The 24,910-nt window shown below is 42.5% G+C and overlaps 1 protein-coding gene across 1 annotated transcript in view; it reads left to right on the forward strand.

Annotated features, from left to right (window-relative positions):
* Positions 1-24,910, forward strand: part of OSBP2 (oxysterol binding protein 2) — a 344,220-nt gene that overhangs the window by 53,094 nt on the left and 266,216 nt on the right. The window contains exon 2 of the mRNA XM_089677503.1: positions 14,681-14,889. Within this exon, the coding sequence (XP_089533629.1) occupies positions 14,681-14,889 (209 nt within the window). The remainder of the gene's footprint in view (positions 1-14,680; positions 14,890-24,910) is intronic.

The following is a 24,910-nucleotide window of genomic DNA, read 5'->3' on the forward strand; positions in this document are numbered from 1 at the left end:
GTGTCCCAACATTGGTGTCAGTGGGGGGGGGTAGTGTCCCAACATTGGTGTCAGTGGGGGAAGGAATAGTGCTCCATCGTTGGTGTAAGTGGGGGGAGGAATTAGTGCCCCATCGTTGGTGTCAGTGGGGAGGAGGAATAGTGCCCCATCGTTGGTGTCAGTGGGAGGAATAATGCCCCATCATTAGTATCAGTGACACCAATGATGGGGCACTATTCCTCCCACTGACACCAATAACACTTAACCTGCTGACCCCTGCTCCAGCATGGTGCTGCTGCAGCCAGCATACCTTGTTGCAGCAGCACCATCAGCACGGCACACTTACCTGTCAGCTGTCCTCCTTCACTCCGGCCTCTCCCTCACTCGATGTTCGTGGGGCCCGCTCGACTCCGCCTCCTAGCAGGTGATTAGCCACCTGTGTGCCTTTCCTGAGCTACAGTTCTGGCGCCCAATCACCGGTGAGGAGGCGGAGCCGAGCGGTAGGAGTGAGGGAGTGGCCGGAGTGAATGAAGGAGCAGTGCTTCCTGGACTGGATCGTCATGGGACTGGGACTGGAGCCAGGTAAGGTAAAGCAGCCCCCTGCCCGCCCCTGTACTTGGCGTCCCTTCCTCGCGGAAAATACGCTCCTGCCGGCGCGCCGGATAAATGTCCTCGGCGGGCCGCATGTGGCCTGCGGGCCGTAGTTTGAGGACCCCTGATCTAGACTTTCTTAATGGAGCATAGTCATAGGGCAACAGAGAAGTGCCGAGAAATAAAGTGTCGCTTAGTGGTTTAATAACTTTCTCATAGTTTCACATGATTTAGAACTGCATGCTCAAAAATGGTAAAGCTCAGCGCCAACATATTACCAACCACTCCCTCCCATCCCTTTTTAACTAACTGCTGGGTTGAAAAAAAAACCCTATCAAAGTTTCCCATTTTACTTATTGAAATTCTTGGTCACCTGACTATAGCCTTCTCTATTCTTCTGTTTTCTAACTTGGTTCTTCGGATGTCTACATTACTGTCTGTGTGATGTGGACACCTCCTATTGGTGGAGACTATACTTCCAGCATCTGGGTTCTCTCCTATAGGCTCCAGAGGCAGGAAAGCTGGTGGGGGTGGTTAGGGGTACAATTGTGTGGTCCCTGAGGGCAGGACATTAGTTTTATTCATAAGGGAAGGTGTGACTTAGATCCATTACCTTGCAGCATGGCTTAGCAAGAGGTGTTTGGAAGCATCACTAAGGAGTAAGATAATTTATGCACAAAGGGCTACTCCACTTTCATTTTTTATCTGGATTTGGGCTTAAAACATTATTGGACGGTGAGAGTGTAATATAAGCAAATTGTAGTGTATTACAGCTGTTTGTAAGATCCTGGCCTACTTGCCCAAGTGGGTATTGAGGTCTAAGTGGCTGTTGAGGTGTAGTTTAGGCCAAACTACTACTAATTGTAACCTGTGCCAGCATGGACTATTAACAATAGTGATAACAATGTGAACAACAAGTGAAAATCATGATTACATTTGTGGACTTTTTTATTAAATTAAATGTACTTTATTAATTTTTAATTATTTAGATCCATAAATGAAAAGTTCCATCTATTCACAAGTGTGTGCAAAAACGTCCACCAATTCACCCATGGACTTCCAGATTTTGAATATTCCCAGACCATCACCAACACTTTGTACTCACCAGAGAGTGTAGCTGCACAATATGTAGCAGCTAAATGCTTTATGAATCGCCCTAGGAAGAATCCACTCTTCTGTAGCTGTCAGTCCTTTTAAGACATTAGTGGAATGTACATGCAGAGCATTTAGAAATAAAATGCTGCACTATGATCTTGTTTGGCTCTGGTTTGTGAGCACTTCTTATATAGCTGTTACACCTGATAGCTGCCCCCAGCGGTGGAGTCTCAGGCCTTAAAGGGACCTAAGCCTATAGATAGAAGTGGATTCCGCCTGTGGTACTCTGCTGCAGTCAGCCAAGGGGTGATTTTTGAAGGAATGGATCCCTCATCCTCCTCATAGAGCCAGTGGGTTTCTCAGGGTCTTTCATCCCATTAGACAAACTGTCGGCTTTCCTTAAATCATTTGTCTTCCAGGATGTTGGTGGTGTTAGGGTGCAAGGCTAGCAAGAAGCATCCCTCACTGTAGCCCTCCTCCTTGGATGTGTCTGAGCCCAAGTCCGGCTCTGCCACCACAGACCCTGAAGATATGATCCCCCAAATCCTAGGACAGTGAGAATGAGTCCTCTGCCTCCCAATCTCTAGGTTGACAAAGCAACCATAATACCAGTGGAGAAGTCTCCCTCATTTAGAGATCCTAAGACTGAAAGGCAGAATCGGTTGCCCACACTGTTTTCCATTGCCGGTTTGGTACTGCAGCCAATGTTGGTCATGGTGTATGTGAAACTGGCTGACCAGTTGGTCCAGAGCCTGAAGTACGTATGCAATGCATCTTTAGACTCAGCTCCTCTACTTTCCAAGTTCCCTGTCTTTGTGGTGGAGCTTTGGTGAGTACTTTGGCTTAAATATTGGTTTGTTTACTAGATGTCCAAAGAGGCCCTGGCGGATTTACCCTTCCAGGGGAAACATCTCTTCAGTGCTACCTTGGATGACATCAGCAAGAACCTTACTGGTAGCAAGAGTACTTTCTTCCCACAGGCCAAGAAGGGAAGGGAATCGCATCAAGGCCCTGGACTTCTTTGTGTGGATGCAGAAGTTTAAAATGGAATCTATACATTTGGTGCTGGCCTTCCTCAATTAGGGGGATTTACTGGCTTCCATAGACCTCATGGATGCGTACTGGCATATCCCCATTTTCGCTGGGCATCAGCACTTCCTGCCCTTTGCAGTAGGAGGCACACATTATCAGTTTGTGGTGCTCCCCTTCAGCCTGGCTTCTTCTTCCTGGGTTTTTATCAAGGTGCTGGTCCCAGTCCTGGTTTTGCTGAGAAAAATGGAGGATTGCCATAATTGGTTACCTGGACAACCTGTTCCTGCAGGTGGATACTTATTCAATGTGAAACAATGTAGAGATCATGATGCGCACTCTGCAGGACTTCGGATTGGAAGAAATCCACCTTGGGTCCAACCAGGAGGCTGGAGATCCCCAATTCAGCGCTGGCCAAGGTGTTCCTTTCAATGGACAAGCTCTGAAAACTTTTGATGGTCTTGCATGCAGGCCCTGAGTTTTATGGTGTTCACCTTCGAGGCAGTCCTGTATGCGCAGTTACATACTCTGGTTCTGCAGAGGGAAGTCCTGGCAAAATGGGACAAATCTGCTCTTCTGGATCACCAGATTCATCAAGGTCAATCTACAAGAGCCTCTCTCCTCTGGTGGCTTCGGTCTCCTTCCCTACAGGCAAGGAAGTATTTTCTCCCCCTCCACTAGATGGTAGTCATGAAGGATGTCAGCCTGTCTGGCTGGGGAGGAATCCTGAGTTTGAGATTGGTGCAGGCTCAGATGCACATCAATATCCTGGAGCTGTGAGCAATCAGACTGTGTTTGAGACGATGAACGGACCTTGCCCATGCACGCTTGGCCAGGATCCAGTTAGATAACACCACCGCTGTGGCCTGCGTCAACTCTAGTAAAAAGAACATTGAGCAGCGCAGCACAATACCTATATTACATATCTTAAAGTGATTCTAAAGGCTTAATAAAAAAAACATAACAAACATGTCTATACTTACCTGCTGTGTGCAGTAGTTTTGCACAGAGCAGCCTAGATCCTCCTCTTCTCAGGTCCCCCACCTGCACTCCTGGCCCCTCGCTCCTGTCAGGTGCCCCCACAGCAAGCAGCTTGTTATGGGAGCATCCGAGTATGCGCACTGCTCTGTGGGTCCCGCCCCCTCTGTCTCCTCATTGGCTCACTGGCTGTGATTGATTTCAAATGAGGATAGGGAGTCTCTGGATAGCCAAGAGGGGGCTTAAGCGAATATTAGGGGGGCTGGGGGGGGGGATGCTGCACAAAGGTTTTTTACCTTCACGTATAAAATGCATGAAGGCAAAAAACCTTGAGCCTTTACAACCACTTTAATTTAAATCTTCTGAGACTGGCAGTCAGAAGCATACAGTGCAATGGCTCTCACACTGTAGACACAGGTGTACCTATGCACATTTTATTTATTTTTTTCAGTGGGAATTCCTTACAAAAAGTTGATTTTTGTTTTTGTTTTTTGTTTTGTTTTTTTTGCTTAAATGCAGTGTTGGCTGGCGCTGTATTCTTTAGGAGAGTAATGTTACTCTTGGGTTCTCCCTGATTTGGATCTAGCAGACATTTGCTAGGTGTGATCACTGTCATAGGGAGGAGATTGCATGCTCCCCAATCCTGGGAGGAGCAGCGAGTAAGCACTGGTACGGTGAATGTAACTGGTGCCCTTTTACAAAGGAACTGTCATTTTGCCTTGAAAGGGCAAGGAGACTACATCTCTTTAGATCAGTGGTCTCAAAACTGTGTCCCTGGAGCAGAATGTGGCCCTTTGCTTACTTTTATCTGGCTATTATTCCCCCCCACTGTCAGCAACTGTCCTCCCACTGACACCAACAGTGGGGCACTATTCCTCCCACTGATGCCAACATCAGGGCACTATTTCTCCTACTGACGCCAACAACGGGGCACTATTCCTCTCACTGACACAAACGATGGGGCACTGTTCCTCCCACTGACATGATAAGGCACTATTCCCACCAACGATGGGGCACTATTTCTCTACTTTTTTATGGAAAATGCAGCAGGAGCAGTGTGAAAGCGCCCATTTTGTCTACACCAATTGAATGTATAAATATAGACCTGATATAAGAATATTCAACTAAAGTTGAATCAAAATTAGTACAATTCTTTTAGAGATTTTTTAAAAAATAAAATAACTAATAAGTATTAATTACACATCTGTTTTATCGCTTTTATTTTTGCAGTTTACTTAAAACTGCGGTGAAGCCAGGCCTGACCGTGTATCACATCAGTGGTTCTCCATGAACTTACTGCTGCATGAAAATAGCTGACTGGCCTATGCTTTGTCACAGTGTCCTTTGTTCAGCATTGCTCATTTTTCCCACTCAACGTCATAAGCTCCTCATGCGTAGATATCCCTCTGATAGCCAGTGTAGGTCATGTCTCCTGAACAATACTGCTGTGAAAAAAAGGAACCAATTTCCTAATAAAGTACAACAAAGAAGGTACCCCATTATTGGCCACTGAAACAAATGACAGTTGATCGGCTGGGGAGTAAGCATAAAGTACTACACTCAGGGAACGAACAGTAATGGGTAAATACCCTTTAGGTCCATGCCCTATTTTGTTCTAGTACTGGCCACTTTACAGAACAAGCTGAACCTAGGCATAAAAACCTTAAAATAAATGCACAGTATTCTTCAATCCACTTTGTGTGCACCAAACACATTTACAACACAAGTTATTACCTTGTAAAATTGTCTTGTGCGGAAAGCAGAGGAAGGAACCGAGTAGATCCCACCCACTACAGGCTGTCTACAGTAAACTACAGGAAGGGGTGGAGACAAGACCAGCTACCCTGCACAAGAAGAGACAGCAGCAGTGACCAGTCTTTATTACAGGAAATTTCTGCACATAGGCAAATTTTCACACTGGATTACTGCACAGATCTGGAAGAAATACACAAAGCAAACAAGATTCAAATTAGAAATACCTTTGTACTTGGACAATATTTTCTTATCCCAGAGTTCCTCTGCCTATCCCTTGAGAATCCATGGACTTCTCTGCCCTTGTTTGCTGCTCAGTGAATGCCAGTACCATCTATGAGCCTCTCCTGGGGTTCAGAGTCTAAACAATGAATGATGCTGGCCCATGTCAGCGCACCTCAGGTTATGGTTAAGGTCTCATGCTTGTGCTCAGAACCTGAGGAGGCCTCTCACCAGGCTTCATGTTTTAAATGAAAACCTTGCATCAGTAGAGGATAACAAGCATGCTTCTCAAAATTTAAAACAAAGTGTTCATGTCTTCTAATATTGTGGCCTGTGTAACATTTGTTGGAATCTGACTCTTTCCTAAAAGTGTCAATTCTTGGCTTCTGCCTCCTCTCCCCCTGCTGCTATGTAGGCTGAAAGCCGGAGTCTGCAGAGCTACTTGTTGGCCTTCTTTAGGTTTTAAGGCAAGATCAGCAATTTAGGATCTGGGCACCCATAAAGTAATTAGACATGCCAGGTGGAGCAGAGTTGTAGGTGCACAAAAGGGTATACAAAGCAGGAGCTTAAAGTGGAACTTTAGTCTGAAAATTAAGTCCTGCTAGATCACTTCAGGCTGGCCCCTTTTGCAGTAATAGATATATAAAACATTAAACATGAATGCCTATATTGTTTAAAAAGCAGTAGTTTACTGTCTCACCCTGCTCTGCACATGCTTATTGCTCTCTGTGCCAGATTTGTAGAAGCCGATCTGCTGACAGCCTAAAGATTTACTGCTGCTTAGGGGCTCTGGGCTGCAGCAAAAAAATCATACTTAACTAGGTGGGTGCTGCATCTGTCCCCCGCCAGCTCTCATTGTGAGAACTTACATGACCGCTGATCTCTGAGTTCTCAGTCACTCTGAGCAGAGAGCAGTGATTGTCATGCATGGAGGATTAACATTAATCTATGTACTAAAATTAGCGCCTTCCTTACCTCTGGCAAAGTGTTTGGTTTTCAGCATACTGTATTACACTGGAGAGAACAGTTGTTGAATGTGGCAGATATTATTGCTGTGACTTGTTTTGACTTCACATTTTTTTTCTGTCAGTGCTGCTGACAGGTCTAGTTATCTTACAAGGTTGTAGAGCACTTTACATGTATACCATGGGAGTAGTTGCACCATTGCCTACTCATCCAGGGGGTGGAAATGTTTGAAAAAACTACTTGTCCAGGGACTAAATCAGTGTCCCAATCTACGTGTCCTGATAAAAAAACAATTACCAAAAAATTTACCAAAACATTTTTTAAATCTGCTTTAAGTCAGCGTTTTTCAACCACTGTGCCGCGGCACACTAGTGTGCCGTGAGATATTGTCTGGTGTGCCGTGGGAAAAATTCCAATTTCATCTGTAACATGTGGCTTCGGCTAACAAATAGACCAATCATTAGAATCTAATGATTCAGTGGTCGGCAAGCCGCGGCTCGCGAGCCACATGCGGCTCTTTACCCAGTCTAATGCGGCTCTTCTGTGTGCCGGGCGCCTGCTCCCCTCCCTCCTCTCGGTCGGCCGCTCCCCTGCCTCCTCTCGGTTGGCAGCCCCAAAAGTCCGCGCGGACCTTTTAATCCGGCTTGCGGATGTGGCTGTCAGGATGTGTGTAGGCGGGGCAGCGTGCCGAACGTGAGGGGAGGGGAGCTAGGCTCCTCTCACAGTCCGCCCTGAAGACCCGAACGGCGCGGGAAGACAGCGAGAGGAACGCAAAAGGTAAGTGAATTGACACGGGGGACTTGGCTTACTAGAAGGGGGGGGGGGGAATAGTACTGTGGGGGATGAAATACTATATGAGGGATGAATTACTTTATGAGGGATGAAATACTATATGGGGGGATGAAATACTATATGGGGGATGAATTACTATATCAGGGATGAATTACTATATGAGGGATGAAATACTATATGGGGGGATGAAATACTATATGGGGGGATGAATTACTATATGAGGGATGAAATACTATATGGGGGGATGAAATACTATATGAGGGATGAAATACTATATGGGGGATGAATTACTATATGAGGGATGAATTACTGTATGAGGGATGAAATACTATATGGGGGGATGAAATACTATATGAGGGATGAAATACTATATGAGGGGATGAAATACTATATGGGGGGATGAAATACTATATGGGGGATGAAATACTATATGAGGGATGAAATACTATATGAGGGATGAAATACTATATGAGGGATGAATTACTATATGAGGGATGAAATACTATATGGGGGGATGAAATACTATATGGGGGGATGAAATACTATATGGGGGGATGAAATACTATATGAGGGATGAATTACTATATGAGGGATGAAATACTATATGGGGGGATGAAATACTATATGGGGGGATGAAATACTATATGAGGGATGAATTACTATATGGGGGGATGAAATACTATATGAGGGATGAATTACTATATGAGGGATGAAATACTATATGAGGGATGAAATACTATATGGGGGGATGAAATACTATATGAGGGATGAAATACTATATGGGGGGATGAAATACTATATGAGGGATGAAATACTATATGAGGGATGAATTACTATATGGGGGATGAAATACTATATGAGGGATGAAATACTATATGGGGGATGAAATACTATATGGGGGATGAAATACTATACGGGGGATGAAATACTATACGGGGGATGAAATACTATACGAGGGATGAAATACTATACGGGGGATGAATTGCTATGGGGGATGAATTACTATATGGGGGATGAATTACTATATGGGGGATGAATTACTATATGGAGGATGAATTACTATATGGGGGATGAATTACTATATGGGGGATGAATTACTATATGGGGGATGAATTACTATGGGGGATGAATTACTATGGGGGATGAATTACACTATGGGGGATGAATTACACTATGGGGGATGAATTACTATATGGGGGATGAATTACTATGGGGGATGAATTACTATATGGGGGATGAATTACTATATGGGGGATGAATTACTATGGGGGATGAATTACTATATGGGGGATGAATTACTATGGGGGATGAATTACTATGGGGGATGAATTACTATATGGGGGATTAATTACTATGGGGGATGAATTACTATGGGGGATGAATTACTATATGGAGGATGAATTACTATGGGGGATGAATTACTATATGGGGGATTAATTACTATGGGGGATGAATTACTATATGGGGGATTAATTACTATGCTTACTATGGGGGAATATTACTATACTTACTATGGATGACACATACACATCATTCATCTACTCTTGGTCCGGCCCCCGGGTCCAATTATAAAATACTTTATTATTTCATAATAAAGTAATTATAAAATAATTTCTTTGTGTTTGATTCCTATTCAAGAGAATTACTTTATATATAGTCAATATAGGCACAGAGGTAAATTTTTTTAACATTTTCTAATGGTGGTGTGCCTCGTGATTTTTTTCATGAAAAAAGTGTGCCTTTGCACAAAAAAGGTTGAAAAACACTGCTTTAAGTAATGCATGGGACTTTTAAAAACAAAAGGGTCTTTATGGCGATTTAAACGTTTAATATTTTTAACATTACACTGTTTATCTCCTCCTCCCCTCCCTGCCTGTTTCCAGCACTGCAGAGAGGGGAGACACCTTGCAGTGCAATGAGCACCGATTGGGTGCTTGTCAGGAAAGGGGAGTGTCGGGCTTATGCTTTATCCCTCTCGCTGCCAGAGCTGTTTTTGCGTTTTTTGCACACGTTTAAAAAAATAATTTAAGGCCTGAAGATTACACAAAACTCCAAAACATGATCTATTTGCTGAAACCAGAGACCCTAGAGCGGGTGTCGGCAACCCGCGGCTCCGGAGCCGCATGCGGCTCTTTTTCACCTTTCCTGCGGCTCCGGAGCACACTGCCCACCAGGTGACAGGCAATAGGGTCGGCAAGCCGCGGCTCTTTTAATGCAGATCTTCTGTGTGCCGGGCGCCCGCTGGCAAACATTGGCTGTCAGGATGTAGGCGGGGCAGCCCGGATGTAGGCGGGACAGCGTGACGAACTCCTCTCCTCTCACAGTCCGCCCTGAAGACCAGAACGGCGCGGGAACCCAGCGAGAGGAACGCGCGGAGCAAAGGTAAGTGAATTCACACAATATGGGGAGTGAATTACTATGGGGGATGAATTACTATAGGGGGGATGAATTACTATAGGGGGGATGAATTACTATAGGGGGGATGAATTACTATATGGGGGATGAATTACTATAGGGGGGATGAATTACTATAGGGGGGATGAATTACTATAGGGGGGATGAATTACTATGGGGGATGAATTACTATATGGGGGAGGAATTACTATGGGGGATGAATTACTATATGGGGGATGAATTACTATATGGGGGATGTATTTTCAGTTTTAAAAATGTTTCTCTCAAAATAAATTTCAATCGTGGTTTTGGCGAGATTTGGCTCAGTCGAAAAAAAAGGTTGCCCACCACTGACCTAAGGCTATGATTGTGATTATGACGATACACTGTGGCCCTGATTAACCCTTTGCTTACTGGGCCCTTAAACCCCCTTCATGACCAGAGCGTTTTTTGCAATATATGCAGTGTCGGATTTGTTTTAAATGTTGCAATGGTTTTGCGGCTCCCAGTCTTTTTTTCCCTCTCGGAAACGGGTCCAAGTGGCTCTTTATGTCTTAAAGGTTGCAGACCCCTGCCCTAGAGCACTTTACATGTATACCATGGGAGTAGTTGCACCATTGCCTACTCATCCAGGGGGTGGAAATGTTTGAAAAAACTACTTGTCCAGGGACTAAATCAGTGTCCCAATCTACGTGTCCTGATAAAAAAACAATTACCAAAAAATTTACCAAAACATTTTTTAAATCTGCTTTAAGTAATGCATGGGACTTTTAAAAACAAAAGGGTCTTTATGGCGATTTAAACGTTTAATATTTTTAACATTACACTGTTTATCTCCTCCTCCCCTCCCTGCCTGTTTCCAGCACTGCAGAGAGGGGAGACACCTTGCAGTGCAATGAGCACCGATTGGGTGCTTGTCAGGAAAGGGGAGTGTCGGGCTTATGCTTTATCCCTCTCGCTGCCAGAGCTGTTTTTGCGTTTTTTGCACACGTTTAAAAAAATAATTTAAGGCCTGAAGATTACACAAAACTCCAAAACATAATCTATTTGCTGAAACCAGAGACCCTAGAGCGGGTGTCGGCAACCCGCGGCTCCGGAGCCGCATGCGGCTCTTTTTCACCTTTCCTGCGGCTCCGGAGCACACTGCCCACCAGGTGACAGGCAATAGGGTCGGCAAGCCGCGGCTCTTTTAATGCAGATCTTCTGTGTGCCGGGCGCCCGCTGGCAAACATTGGCTGTCAGGATGTAGGCGGGGCAGCCCGGATGTAGGCGGGGCAGCGTGACGAACTCCTCTCCTCTCACAGTCCGCCCTGAAGACCAGAACGGCGCGGGAACCCAGCGAGAGGAACGCGTGGAGCAAAGGTAAGTGAATTCACACAATATGGGGAATGAATTACTATGGGGGATGAATTACTATAGGGGGGATGAATTACTATAGGGAGGATGAATTACTATAGGGGGGATGAATTACTATAGGGGGGATGAATTACTATGGGGGGGATGAATTACTATATGGGGGATGAATTACTATAGGGGGGATGAATTACTATGGGGGATGAATTACTATGGGGGATGAATTACTATGGGGGATGAATTACTATAGGGGGGATGAATTACTATAGGGGGGATGAATTACTATAGGGGGGATGAATTACTATAGGGGGGATGAATTACTATATGGGGGATGAATTACTATAGGGGGGATGAATTACTATATGGGGGATGAATTACTATAGGGGGGATGAATTACTATATGGGGGATGAATTACTATAGGGGGGATGAATTACTATAGGGGGAATGAATTACTATAGGGGGGATGAATTACTATGGGGGCTGAATTACTATATGGGGGATGAATTACTATAGGGGGGATGAATTACTATGGGGGATGAATTACTATGGGGGATGAATTACTATATGGGGGATGAATTACTATATGGGGGATGAATTACTATGGGGGATGAATTACTATGGGGGATGAATTACTATAGGGGGGATGAATTACTATAGGGGGGATGAATTACTATAGGGGGGATGAATTACTATATGGGGGCTGAATTACTATAGGGGGGATGAATTACTATGGGGGATGAATTACTATATGAGGGATGAATTACTATATGGGGGATGAATTACTATATGGGGGATGAATTACTATATGGGGGATGAATTACTATATGGGGGATGAATTACTATAGGGGGGATGAATTACTATGGGGGATGAATTACTATATGGGGGATGAATTACTATATGGGGGATGAATTACTATATGGGGGATGAATTACTATAGGGGGGATGAATTACTATAGGGGGAATGAATTACTATGGGGGATGAATTACTATGGGGGCTGAATTACTATATGGGGGATGAATTACTATAGGGGGGATGAATTACTATGGGGGATGAATTACTATATGGGGGATGAATTACTATGGGGGATGAATTACTATGGGGGATGAATTACTATGGGGGATGAATTACTATGGGGGATGAATTACTATAGGGGGGATGAATTACTATAGGGGGGATGAATTACTATAGGGGGGATGAATTACTATATGGGGGCTGAATTACTATAGGGGGGATGAATTACTATGGGGGATGAATTACTATATGAGGGATGAATTACTATATGGGGGATGAATTACTATGGGGGATGAATTACTATATGGGGGATGAATTACTATAGGGGGGATGAATTACTATATGGGGGATGAATTACTATATGGGGGATGAATTACTATATGGGGGATGTATTTTCAGTTTTAAAAATGTTTCTCTCAAAATAAATTTCAATCGTGGTTTTGGCGAGATTTGGCTCAGTCGAAAAAAAGGTTGCCCACCACTGACCTAAGGCTATGATTGTGATTATGACGATACACTGTGGCCCTGATTAACCCTTTGCTTACTGGGCCCTTAAACCCCCTTCATGACCAGAGCGTTTTTTGCAATATATGCAGTGTCGGATTTGTTTTAAATGTTGCAATGGTTTTGCGGCTCCCAGTCTTTTTTTCCCTCTCGGAAACGGGTCAAAGTGGCTCTTTATGTCTTAAAGGTTGCAGACCCCTGAACTAGAGAATAAAATAGAGGTAGTGCCACTTTTTTATGTCACATGATATTATCACAAAGGTCTAGGAAACGCAACATTTCAGTAAAAAATATACTTCAGTTAATTTTAAGGCACAAAAAGCAATAAATTATCCATTTTTTTTGTACAATATAAAAGGTGAGGTTGCATCGAGTAAATAGATGTCCAACATGTCAAACCTTAAATTTGCACGTGCCTATATTTTCTATAGGTAACGCTTTTAAAGTCCCTTATAGGTCATCAGTTTAGCGTCATGGAGGAGATCTGGTGCTAGAATTATTGCTCTCATTCTGGCATGCACGGTGATGTGTAACGTGTATCTCAATCGCCGTTTTCATGCGTAAGCGCCCCAGCGCAGGCTGTTACATTTGTATGTGCGTACATACGTGGGGGTGGGGCGCCTTGCAAAATTTGGGGGGAAGATGTAACTTAAATTTTTTAAAAATAAAAAAACATTTTCACTTGATTTTTGGTGACCGGTTCTCTTTTTTGAGACATACAGGGTCTCGAAGACCCTGCTTGTCTCCCCTGTGTTCCACTGAATGTAATGCAGTGCACATCTCACTGCATTACATTCTTTCCTGGCCTCAACTGCCGGGAATTTGTCAACGGGGACCCAGAAGTGACGTCACATCCAGGTTAGGACAGGAAGGGGAGGAGAGCGGAAGTGTCTGCTCTCCTCCCTCCCCTATACGCACCGGCAGCCGCTGACTGGTCCCGAAGCCCACAGATGGGCAAGCAAAGCCCGGGAGACATAGGGGGCGGAGGTTGGCACCATATTGGGTTGTGTGGAAGCAATCGGGAGGCAGCACTGTCGCCCGAATGCTTCCACCTGACAGGTGAGCCTTGCTGCTTGCCCTAAAAAAATTACATGTCCCGGGCGTCGGGTGATATGAATTGAACATCCCTGACTTCAGATATCTGTGTACGGCATATCTGAACGTGCTATATAAAGCCAAACCCTGGATTGGGCAAATATTGTCTGAAAGCAAGAGGCATGTGCATTTAAATGAATCTTGGTGTTCTTTGTGTATTTCTTCCAGATTTTTGCAGTGATCCAATGTGAAACCTTACCCTGTGTAGGAACTTGATGTGATAAAGACCAGTCATTGCTTTTCACTCTCATTGGACAGGGTATCTGGTCTTGTATCCGTCACTTCCTGTAGCTTTTTTGTAAGCAGCCTGTAGTGAGTGGGCCTGCTGGGTCCCTCTATCTCTCTGCCACTCTCCACAGGCGATATACAGCAAAGTGATCATGTTAGCCACTACTTTTCCAAGGTAATAACTAGGTTTGCAAATGCATTTGGTGCACAAAAAGGAGATTTATATCCTTGGTAGCTATTGAGAAATATATTTAAGTGATACTCTTTAGTGGCTAACTGAAGTCTGGGCACAAAAATTTCATTTAAGCGCCAAGCTTTAAATATATTCGTGCAGTACATGTTGAAGATGGTGTTAGTGGTGGATGTGTTTTTTTGTTTGTGTTTTTTTTTCATTTTGGAATCTCTATTTGCTTTGCTTTTCAAATAGACTACAGTTCTTTTGTAAATGATGAATTCATACTGAGAGCAGTCTCACGGGTGCATGAATTCTATCTTTTCATTGTGATCTAATGCAAATGAGCAGTTATTGTGTTATTTAATGTTGTAATATAAAACCTTTCAAAATATATACTTTCCAACACATTTTATTATATATGGACAAAGTACAGTAAGTATTGCTGCAATTATTTAAACTATAATGACAAATGAAATATATGGATTGTCATAGTTAATTCTCTGTCTTCCTTAGGACACAGGCTGAGATGGCCCACACATGCCGGGGAACCATTAATCTGTCTACAGCTCACATTGACACAGAAGACTCCTGTAACATTGTCCTTTCCAATGGTGGGCGGACGTACCATCTCAAGGCAAGCTGTGAAGTGGAAAGGCAGAGATGGGTCACTGCTTTGGAGCTGGCCAAAGCCAAGGCTATCCGCATGATGAACAACCAGTCAGGTAGAGTCCTTCACAGAGCTCAGAAGAAAATCACAGATTCTAGCTTCCATTACGTGTTTTTACCTGAGGACTTCATGCTAGAGGCATTATCATACATATTGCACAGGCGAAATATATGAAACATGAGAAAAGCCATTATTGTCTAAAGAGTAAATTCACACTAATACATTGCATTGCGTTAGGGAAAAAAATCCTGCATGCTGGAATTCTGGTGACTTACAGTTTGCTATTAAATGTATGTCAACTCAATGCACATGAATGCATGAACAAGCCCTGTAGCAAATTTCCTTAACAGTTTTAAGATGGCCATAGAAGGATTGAAATTTGGCTGGTTCAGCAAGAACTGGATGCATTTTGATCCATCTATAGACCGGCTGGTTGTACTAAAGTAGATCTATCAGTTGACTTCAGTATTGTTAGTCTGTCGAGTGTTTTTCGTGCAGTCGTACACTGTGATCATTGTATTCTGATGGCGGGGAAGCCTCCCGCTGTCTGAATACAATAGCACAGTGGGATGGATTCCCCCATCAACACTGACTGTGCTTATGGGGGAATCGAGCGATTTAAAGAAAATTGTATAATCTATGGCTAGGCCCATAACTTTCCCCATAGAAAGCAGACTAAAGGACAATGACAACCACCCAAAGGGCAAGCAGATCTTCCAATTAATACAGAAACGTGCAAGGTCAGCTCTTATTTTACCTAGCTGGTTTATCAGTGCAGATGGTAGGGCAGATGGGGGACAAAGTTCTTTAAACACGTGCCTGCTAGCCATGTTTAAAATGTTAGAAGTGACACAAAATAAACCAAGATTGTCAGAATTAGAGCTTATAAGGGTTTTCTCTTATTTGTTATGCTCAGTATTAAACATACAAATATTTACTTGACAAAAAAAGAATATATAAAATAAAGCATGTGAATATTCCATATAAACCACTTGCAACTAGCAGTGCAGTAACTTCACTCCTCCATCCCAAAGACCAGCCTTGCATATCCCATTTGCAGGTGTCATATCCTTGTGTGGGTCTTGTTGCTTTCTACGTGCAGCTAAAATACAAAATAGTAAGACCAGACCCCTGTGTTTTACTTTGTTCCAAAGTAACTTTATTGCAACAAGTGGACAAAGCACTCCACAGGTTTCCTGTTTCGCGCCATACTGAGGCTGAGTTGTAGAGTCCCACTAGAGGACGATCCTAAGGGATATAGCCTGTGGTGTGCTTTCTTCCTAGGTACAAAGAAGAATGGGGTGGGTTTCTGTGCAAGGCCTGTTCTTTGTGAATTCTTCTTTACAGGCAGCTGCTATACTACAAATAGACCTGAATGACTGCGAGGAGGGAAACCCTCTGCTAGCAAGGATGGCAAAAGTCACACAGTATAACAGAAAGCATAATGAGTTTTTCAGTGGGGCTTTAAGGGGTACTTGGTGCATGGATGTCACCCCTGCCAAGTCCTCTTCCAATGCAGAGATAAGTTCTCACGTTGGTGTTGAGTTGGTAGTGCATTATGATTAACTGACCAAATGATGTAAGTAGGTTTTAGCTTGTGACTGCCCATTGTTTTCTTTAGAGTCTCCTGATGGGTTCAGGCAACAGTGACTGACCCTTGTGGAGTCAATACAAAGCTATGGACTTCAAGGAGTGAAATAGTTGGTGCCTTTTTTTAGCAAGTTTCCGGCTATCAAGTAAACTGTTCCTGGCGGCTGTAGAGTTGCCTAATCACTTTACCAGGTTTGTGAAATGCTGCACCCCCTTGCCATGGTTCATGGACTCTTCTGCTTATCCGGGGATCCAAGGACCAAGGGAGATGCTGTCAGGATTGCAGCAGATCAAGGAACATCCATTCCCCAGTCTGTGGACTGCGAACCTGGAAGCACTCCACTGAACATTTCTATGTTCAGAACTGTCAGAATCATAAGTCCATCTGAAATGTTGGGTAAACAGCTGATCAAGCCCAATCCTGTGCTTGTTTAGTTGGAGTGGAGGGCAGGGGAGACATTGGGGGGGGGGGGGTTATTTACTAAAGTTGGAGAGTGCAAAACCGGGCTTACTTCTGCATAGAAACCAATCAGCTTCTAACCTCAGTTTGTCCAATTAAGCTTTGGCAATAAAACCTGAAAGCTGATTGGTTTCTATGAGGAACTGAGCCTGATTTTGCATTCTCCAGCTTTAGTAAATCAACTCTCTGGGGTCTAATAGACCCTGATGTCTTCATAAAGAGAACCTCTTATATGTCAATGCTATCACATAGGGGTTTGTTAGGCCCCCTGTGATGGCAATAAAGATAAATGAAAACTTAAAAAAAAAATGTCGGAGTCAGAGCAATAATTCCAGATCCATCATGCGTGGTTAGCTCCAACTGATTATCTGTTAAGGCTTTTAAAGCATTGCTTTAGGAAACAGGAAAGTGGAATTTTAAGGTTTGACACATTTTGGCCTTTTTTTTTTTTATTTGTCAAAAATATTGGGTTATTGTGTTGTGCTCCCTCCTATAGTGCAGGGGGGGGGGTGCTCATCCTAACAGCTTCTTTGTCATAGTAGTAAGATGGGACACAGCCATGTAAACCAGTGACAATTTCTCTGGCGGGCTTCTGTTACAATGTATATGGCCCACAGGTATTGTCTGTTACCCGAAGAGAGGCATAGTTGTTGCTGTTCATCGTAGAGTGATGCTATTATAAATTTGAAATGACCATTTAATGTTAAAAAGTGAAAAACAAACATGACTTCCTGTATTGAATTTATTAACATCAGGTCCTCCTCCTAAAGAAAATAAAATCCTTTCTATGGTTGACTTATAAGTTTTGTGGCTTCCAATTGCAGTATAAATAATACTCCATGATGTAATTTTTCAATGACAGAAGAAAGTATAACTATACAGTTCAGTTATAAACCATTTTTTTTTAATATCAAGAATTGCTAAAGTGATTCTGTTTTTCATACAGTAAGGAAATACAGTCATACACCACATTATTTCCTTTGTTTTCCCTGTGAATTCAAGGACTCATTCCCTAACTTTGTGATAACTCTAGCATTATGGGCATGTTGTAAAGATTCTCCTCTGCTAACTGATAAAAAGAAGCTGCTGCAGGAAGGATCCTGAAAATATCCTGTCCCAATGCGAAGCTGCAGCATCATGTAGAGGACGGGTTAACATATTACAGTAGCGCTCTGTCCTTGACGGACTAGAACAAAGAGCTGAATTGCACTGAAGCAGAAAAAGCTTTGTCAGTCTAGTCCCTTTTTGTCTTTTCATAATTGTGAGGATATAATTTCCTTGTGTAATGATAAAGCCAGTTTGTTCATATGACCGTTGCCATAACCAGAGTGTCATTGGCCAGGTTAATTTGGGCACTGAAAATCCAATTTGCAGCATGTCACTTTTATTTTTTTTTATAGAAATATTCTGTGATAGCACCACACAAACTGGCATCTGCAATAATGGTAGTCCGAAATCACTCTTTCTACAAATTATCAATGAAAGTGAAACTCTTTGCCCACCTTCAGTTGTTTTTTTATCTTGTTGAATAAAGTAGAGAAATATTAAAAATGTCATTTTTTTTTTTTTTTATTGCCTTCTGTGGCCCTGTTGTGGACTGTGCCTGTGACCACTGAGGAATAAGGAAAATCTGATCAACAGGGGCATGAACAGCAATACAAAGCTAACATTCAGCAGCCTGTCTCGTACGGTCACCGACATTCAGGATAGAAGAATGCACAGCCGTAGTGCTGTATAAATCCAAATAAAGAAATAGCACTCCTTAAATGCTATATGGTGTATTTTTTTTTTAAAAAATACATTGACCTCTAGAAATAAAATGGCATAATAAAAGTTAATTTTGTCCCTGTTTGAACAAAAAAAATGTAAAATGATTAAAGGTAGGTATGTCTGTTGGTAACCAACTCCTCCTTAAGGGCCAACTCACACTATATTCGGTGACCGAGGTTATACTGCATTGTAAAACGTCTGTCACCGCAGGGACACATAGGAAACAATTGTATCCTATGTGTCCCATTCGCACTGCAATGCAGCCTAGTGCTGCACTAAAATGCAGACATTCTGCATTTTATCACAACATACGTGGCCGAATCGCAGCACATCGCGCTGGCGAACATTGCAGTGCATAAAGTGTACATTTTATACACGTTAAAGCTGGTAGAAAAACAAAAAAAGGTAGCCAGCTGGCAACATGGAGTGGCCCCATCGGTGAATCACTCTGGCTGCTTTGTGATTTAATGGCTGTTCAATGTGAATTCACACTAAAGGTGCAGAGACACACCAGAGGCCCAGCACAGCCTAGACTATCACTAGCCCCCCACAATATTCATGCTGTTTATACACTACCTACCCTTGGGACATTTCATACACATTGTTGAATTAATTTGTGGACTGGCTGGTAAGCATATTGACAACATGCACCATGCTTTAATCAGCTAGTAATTGCTTACTCAGACAAAATGGAAAGCCTTCAGCTCCCTTTGGGCTGTGCCAGGCTTCTGGTGTGTTCATTCACCTTTAACCACTTCCTGTCCGGACACTTTTACCCCCTGCCTGTCCAGGGCAATTTTCAGCTTTCAGCGCTATCACACTTTGAATGACAATTGCGCGGTCATGCAATACTGTACCCATATGAATTTTTTACCATTTTTTTGAGACAGATAAAGCTTTATTTTGGTGGTATTTATTCACTGCTGGGATTTTTATTTTTTTTACTATGTAAATGAAAAAGTCCAAAAACTTTGAAAAAAAAGTTGTTTTTTTTTTATAAAATTTTGCAAATAAATAATATTTCATCATAAATCTTGGCCAAAATTTATTCCGTAATTTTTTTAGTAAAAAAAAATCCAAATTAGTTTATAACCAAAAATTATAATTTTTAAACATTTTTTTTTACATTTTTATTTTATTTTTTATATTATTTTTTATTTTTTTTTTACATCGTCACCCTAGCAGTACAGTGTCACCATGGTGACACTGTACTACTTGTGGGGGGTGATGATTTTTTTTTTTTTTTTTTTTACACTGATTGCTTTTACACCCATATAGGATGTAAAAGCAATCATTTCTCTTTCTCTCTGTCTGCATTCTTGCAGTCATTGAGAAATACTGAGTGAGCTGTGATTGGTCACAGCTTGTCACATGGTACAAGACTGTTGTGAATAGCCTTGTACCATGTGACCTCTGTGATCATTCACAGATTTCACACGTAGTAAGCAATGATGTCACAAGTGACATCTTGCTTACTACTTTGCATGTGATCACTGATTCGCCAATCGGTGATCACATGATCGGGACCTCGTACAGAGGTCCTGTCCGGCGATCGGTGTTTCACTGTGTCCGGAGAAAAGGCGGGTGCCGTTTAGGAATGGCAACCCGCCCCTGGACTGCCACCGCCCTGCCGTTTATAAACAGCAGGCGGACGGCAAGAGGTTAAGGAGAAATGAGTTGCCTTCAGGCGTATTTGCCTTTAATCTGTTTATTGCCTTATATATCCATAATGGAACCCCATTACACAAAAGAGCTTTATGGGGCAGTATGGTTTCCATATAGGTTTTCAAAAATATGAAACAAACACCTGGTTTTAATACATATTGGGGAAATTTACTAAAACAGGAGCAGGCAGAATCTGGAGCAGCTGTAAACCATAACCAATCCGCTTGTAGCTTCATCTTGTTCAGGTAAGCTTTGGAAAGGAAGGCAAGAAGCTGATTGGTTGCCATGCACAACTTCTCCAGATTCTGTCTGCTCCAATTTTCAGAAATTCCCTCATAGCGTTCAACCACTTATCTACCAGAACTGTTTATAAATGGCAGCTGGTAGAACTGGAGTTTAAACACACTCCCAAAGTTGCTTTCAGATTTCTTCAGTCAGTGATGCTCTTTTAGGTGGAAAGCTTTACAGCAACCCAATCACTTCCACATCCCACCGAAGGCTATTGGTCCCCTTTGTGATTGCAAAACTAAAAACAAAATTGCCTTTAGTTATACTTTATTGCTGAGTGGAGATGGATTAGAACACTTATTAGGTTTTTATTACCACCTCTGCTCCCCCCCTTGGGAGATTCACACCCTCTCCATTTGCCGTATTTACCATTCTCATTGAAAGCGAAAGTAATAGAAAATCCCTAAATTTTAGGGGATTCTTCCAATGGGGACACTAGTTCTGGTGACCTGGGGGGGCCACCATAGAATTCTCTTAATTTGCTGAAATTTCTTCTCACTTCCTGTTTTGACTATGTGACAGAAAGGGAAGGTACATCCCCCAAATGGGACACAGATGGCAAATAAAAAAAAAAAAAAAAACTTAAAAAGGGGTTAAAAATCCTCCCTTACTCCATCCAAAAGTGGAAAGAAAAAGTTTTGCCTATAGTTCTACTTTAAGTGTAAAAAATAAAGTATCATATAATAAAAAAAGAAAAAATGTTTACAGTCCCCCACCCCCACATACATGTATTTAAGAACATAAATGCATGTGGCAGAAACACCCACATACAAAAATGATGATTGTGCTACTTGTTACCTATAGTTGCAAATGGAGTGAGAGACCTAATGCATCGCATACTAGCACATTAGGAAAGACTTACCTTAGAACAATGCCATCCAGCGGCGCGCAGTCACCACTTACAAGGCTTCCATCTTCACCAAGTCTTCCTTCCAGGTTCGCGAGCTCTGACCGTTGATTGGCCGAGCCACAATGATATCACTCCTTTGCATGCACATAGGCGTCTCAGCCGCAGCACAGATCACTGAAAGAATGGCACGGGTATGCTGTTACTTCAGGGCACATGTACTGGTGACATTGGCTGCAGGGCCACTGATTATCTCCTAAATGGTGCACGTTTAGGAGATATTCCTGGTACCTATAGATCAGCTTTATTATAAAGCATACCTGTAGGTACAAGGGGGAGTTCACTTCCACTTTAACTCTAAATTGATAACCTGTAAGGCATACCCTATGGACAATTTTGGGTACTGAAGTTTGTTGCCATTTCATAGGTACACACATTTTTACGGCTTGACATATGTCTTTTATTTGTCTCAACCTCATCTTTTATATTTTACACAAAAATGTGGGCAATATTTTGTTTAGTGAAGAATACCGTAAGTGCACACAAGGATGCATTTGTAAAAGTGTGGTGGTGATCATGCCATTATCACCATTTTAAGCTCCAGGATTCTGTTTGCAAAACAAATATTGGAGGTTTTTACTATTTTGATGCATTTTAACATTAGAGAGGTGGTTAAAGCTGAAGTTTATGAAAATTTTTACAGTACATAGTTACATTGCTCCAGCTTGTACCATTGTAAATATATATGCACCCTGTGAAAGCTGGAAATTGTTGTAGTAGGCACTGCTACTATTGTGATTGCTGCTGGCTTCTGGGTCCTGTGCCAAGCGGCTGCCCTGCTTTATTGTGAACACAGGAGGTTGTTCATTTTGACACAGGTTTTTTTCAAGGAACACTCTGCATTTTCTCAATAAATGAGAACATGTTGTCCTGGTTGCTCCCCCCCTGCCGAGTGCCCCTAATAGCAAGCCTCTTACTATAGCTGCACTCGAGCAGGCTCGCGCTCCTGTGAATGGACATTGGGCCGCGTTCCTGTGAATGGACATTGGGCCGCGCTCCTGTGAATGGACATTGGGCCGCGTTCCTGTGAATGGACATTGGGCCGCGTTCCTGTGAATGGACATTGGGCCGCGTTCCTGTGAATGGACATTGTCCATTCATACACCACGCCACTCTGCCCCACCCCTGCTTTCTCCTCACTTTCTTTCTTGGCTCACTTTTTCTCTCTCCTTTCTTTCTTGGCTCACTGGCTGTGATTGACAGCAGCACAAACCAATGGCTCCTGCTGCTGTTTGAATCAATGAGAAGAGAGAGACCTAGGAGCGCCGCTGCTCTCATGCTCATCGTTGGATAGAGATGGGGCTCAGGTAAGTATAAGGGGGGCTGGGGAGTTGCAACCAGAAGGATTTTTTATCTTAATATAAAGAACGCATTAAGGTAAAAAACATTCTTCCTTTGCAACCACTCAACCACTTTAACTAGCGAACTAGCTGACTAGCTATAATATATACAAATGGGGAACACAGAAAAGCAAGGTAAAACTGGAGGTGCAGAAAACCTATAGGAAGGAGGAGCCAAAACGAAGAACACGAACAAGGCAACAGGGTTAAAAGTCTAGGTACAAGGCAAAAAGGATAAACAGCTAGCAGTATCAGGCAGCAAAGCAAAACACTGACAGAGGCACTAGTAGAGGAGGTACTAAATACCCTCCCAGTAGCCAGCATCAGGTGGAGACTTATTACTGGAAACTGCTGGCTGCTGGGAGACACCCACTGGTGAAGACCAGAACTACAACTTCCAACTCAGAAGCACAATGCCACCAGCAGGTGATTCATGTCCTGACAGACTGTGTTAGATTTTGGGGCATCCCTAATTACCATTTTAGTTTCAGAGAGATTGTGCCACACAAACATGAGTTAAAGAACTAAAATATTATGGATAAGATCGTTGGACAGACCTGGATTCTTTGGGGGAGACTGCAGCTTCTATTTGGATTGGCAAATGCCTTGGAAAGTCAGCAGAACATTTGAGTTCTGAGGTCAATGAAAGGAAAATCTCAGGTTGCCCTCCAGCAGCACAAGCCAATCTAGGAGTAATAGATTATGATGAATAATTTCTAAATTATTATTAAATGTAAATATATAAAATGTGATTCTATTCAGACAGACATGCTGCTTTTGGTCTGTGTGTCTTTCCTATTCCTTTTTTGTTTTTCTCTACAGTGTAAGAATGTTATTTGAATGAGGCCGAAACTGTTTTAAAGCTCATTAAACTTCTCTTATTAATGTAATTATACTGAATAGCCCTTGGGAAGATGTCTTTTTGCATCTCTATCAAGCATAACATTTTACAAGATGCAGTCATCTGATATGGTCAGTCATTAAAGGGAAGCTGTTCTGTGAAATATAATTCTAAAGTGTGGTTCCACTTTTGCAGTCAATTTTAAGAAAACCTTATTATATGTTTGTGTTTTCTATTCACAAAGCATGTCTACAAAAGGTTTAAATTATGTTTCATACCTTTTTGATGTTTGAGGAAAAGGTGTCATGGATGACTGCAGGAATTTCTCAACCAGCTCAGCATGATTTGTCCCAAAAGCTGGGCTGGGGACTATGTGTTCATAAACATAAAATGGAGAAGCCAAGCTCATAGACCTTTTAGTCCTTTGTTGAGACAGATTATTTATTTCAGGTACTTATATAGCGCCATCAATTTACGCAGCGCTTTACATATATATTGTGCATTCACATCAGTCCCTAACCCTCGTACAATCTAAGGTCCCTAACTTACATCCATACACTTACTAGGGCCAATTTAGACAGGATCCAATTAACCTACCAGCATGTCTTTGGAGTGTGGGAGGAAACCGGAGTACCCGGAGGAAACCCACGCAGGCACAGGGAGAATATGCAAACTCCAGGAAGGTGGTGCCGTGGTTGGGATTCGAACCAACGACCCTAGTACTGCCAGGTAGAAGTGCTAACAATTTACCCACTGTGCTGCCCCATAAAGATTATGTTTAATATTTAAATCTAGTAACTGGTGAGATTATGGCCTCATGCACACAGTGCTGCCTATCAGTGAAGCCTCATCAACACACATCAGTGATGGAGAAAAACTACCTGTTTGCAAAATTTTATAATAAAAACAAAGAAAAACTTTTTTTTTTTTCAAATTTTTTTGCTCCTTTTTTTTTTTTTTGCTGTTTTTTATGTTTATAGTGCAAAAAATAAAACCCTGAGTGGCAAGTAAATCCCACCAATTAAAAGCTCTATTTGTGTCCGCAGACCAGTCCAATGTTCCTATGCAATCAGCAACTTTCTGAAAGACTGTTTACTGTTCCCATCCTCCTCCCATAATATGATAATACCTGTATAAATTGATTGGTCATATGGGCTCCTGGCATTGAAATATGGGTTTTAAAAAGTGTATTCCTCTACTTTAAAGAAGCCATTA

The sequence above is a fragment of the Staurois parvus genome, unplaced genomic scaffold (genome assembly GCF_062004578.1).
Source record: "Staurois parvus isolate SC_StPar_1 unplaced genomic scaffold, SC_StPar_1.0 ptg000014l, whole genome shotgun sequence".
Taxonomy (NCBI): domain Eukaryota; kingdom Metazoa; phylum Chordata; class Amphibia; order Anura; family Ranidae; genus Staurois; species Staurois parvus.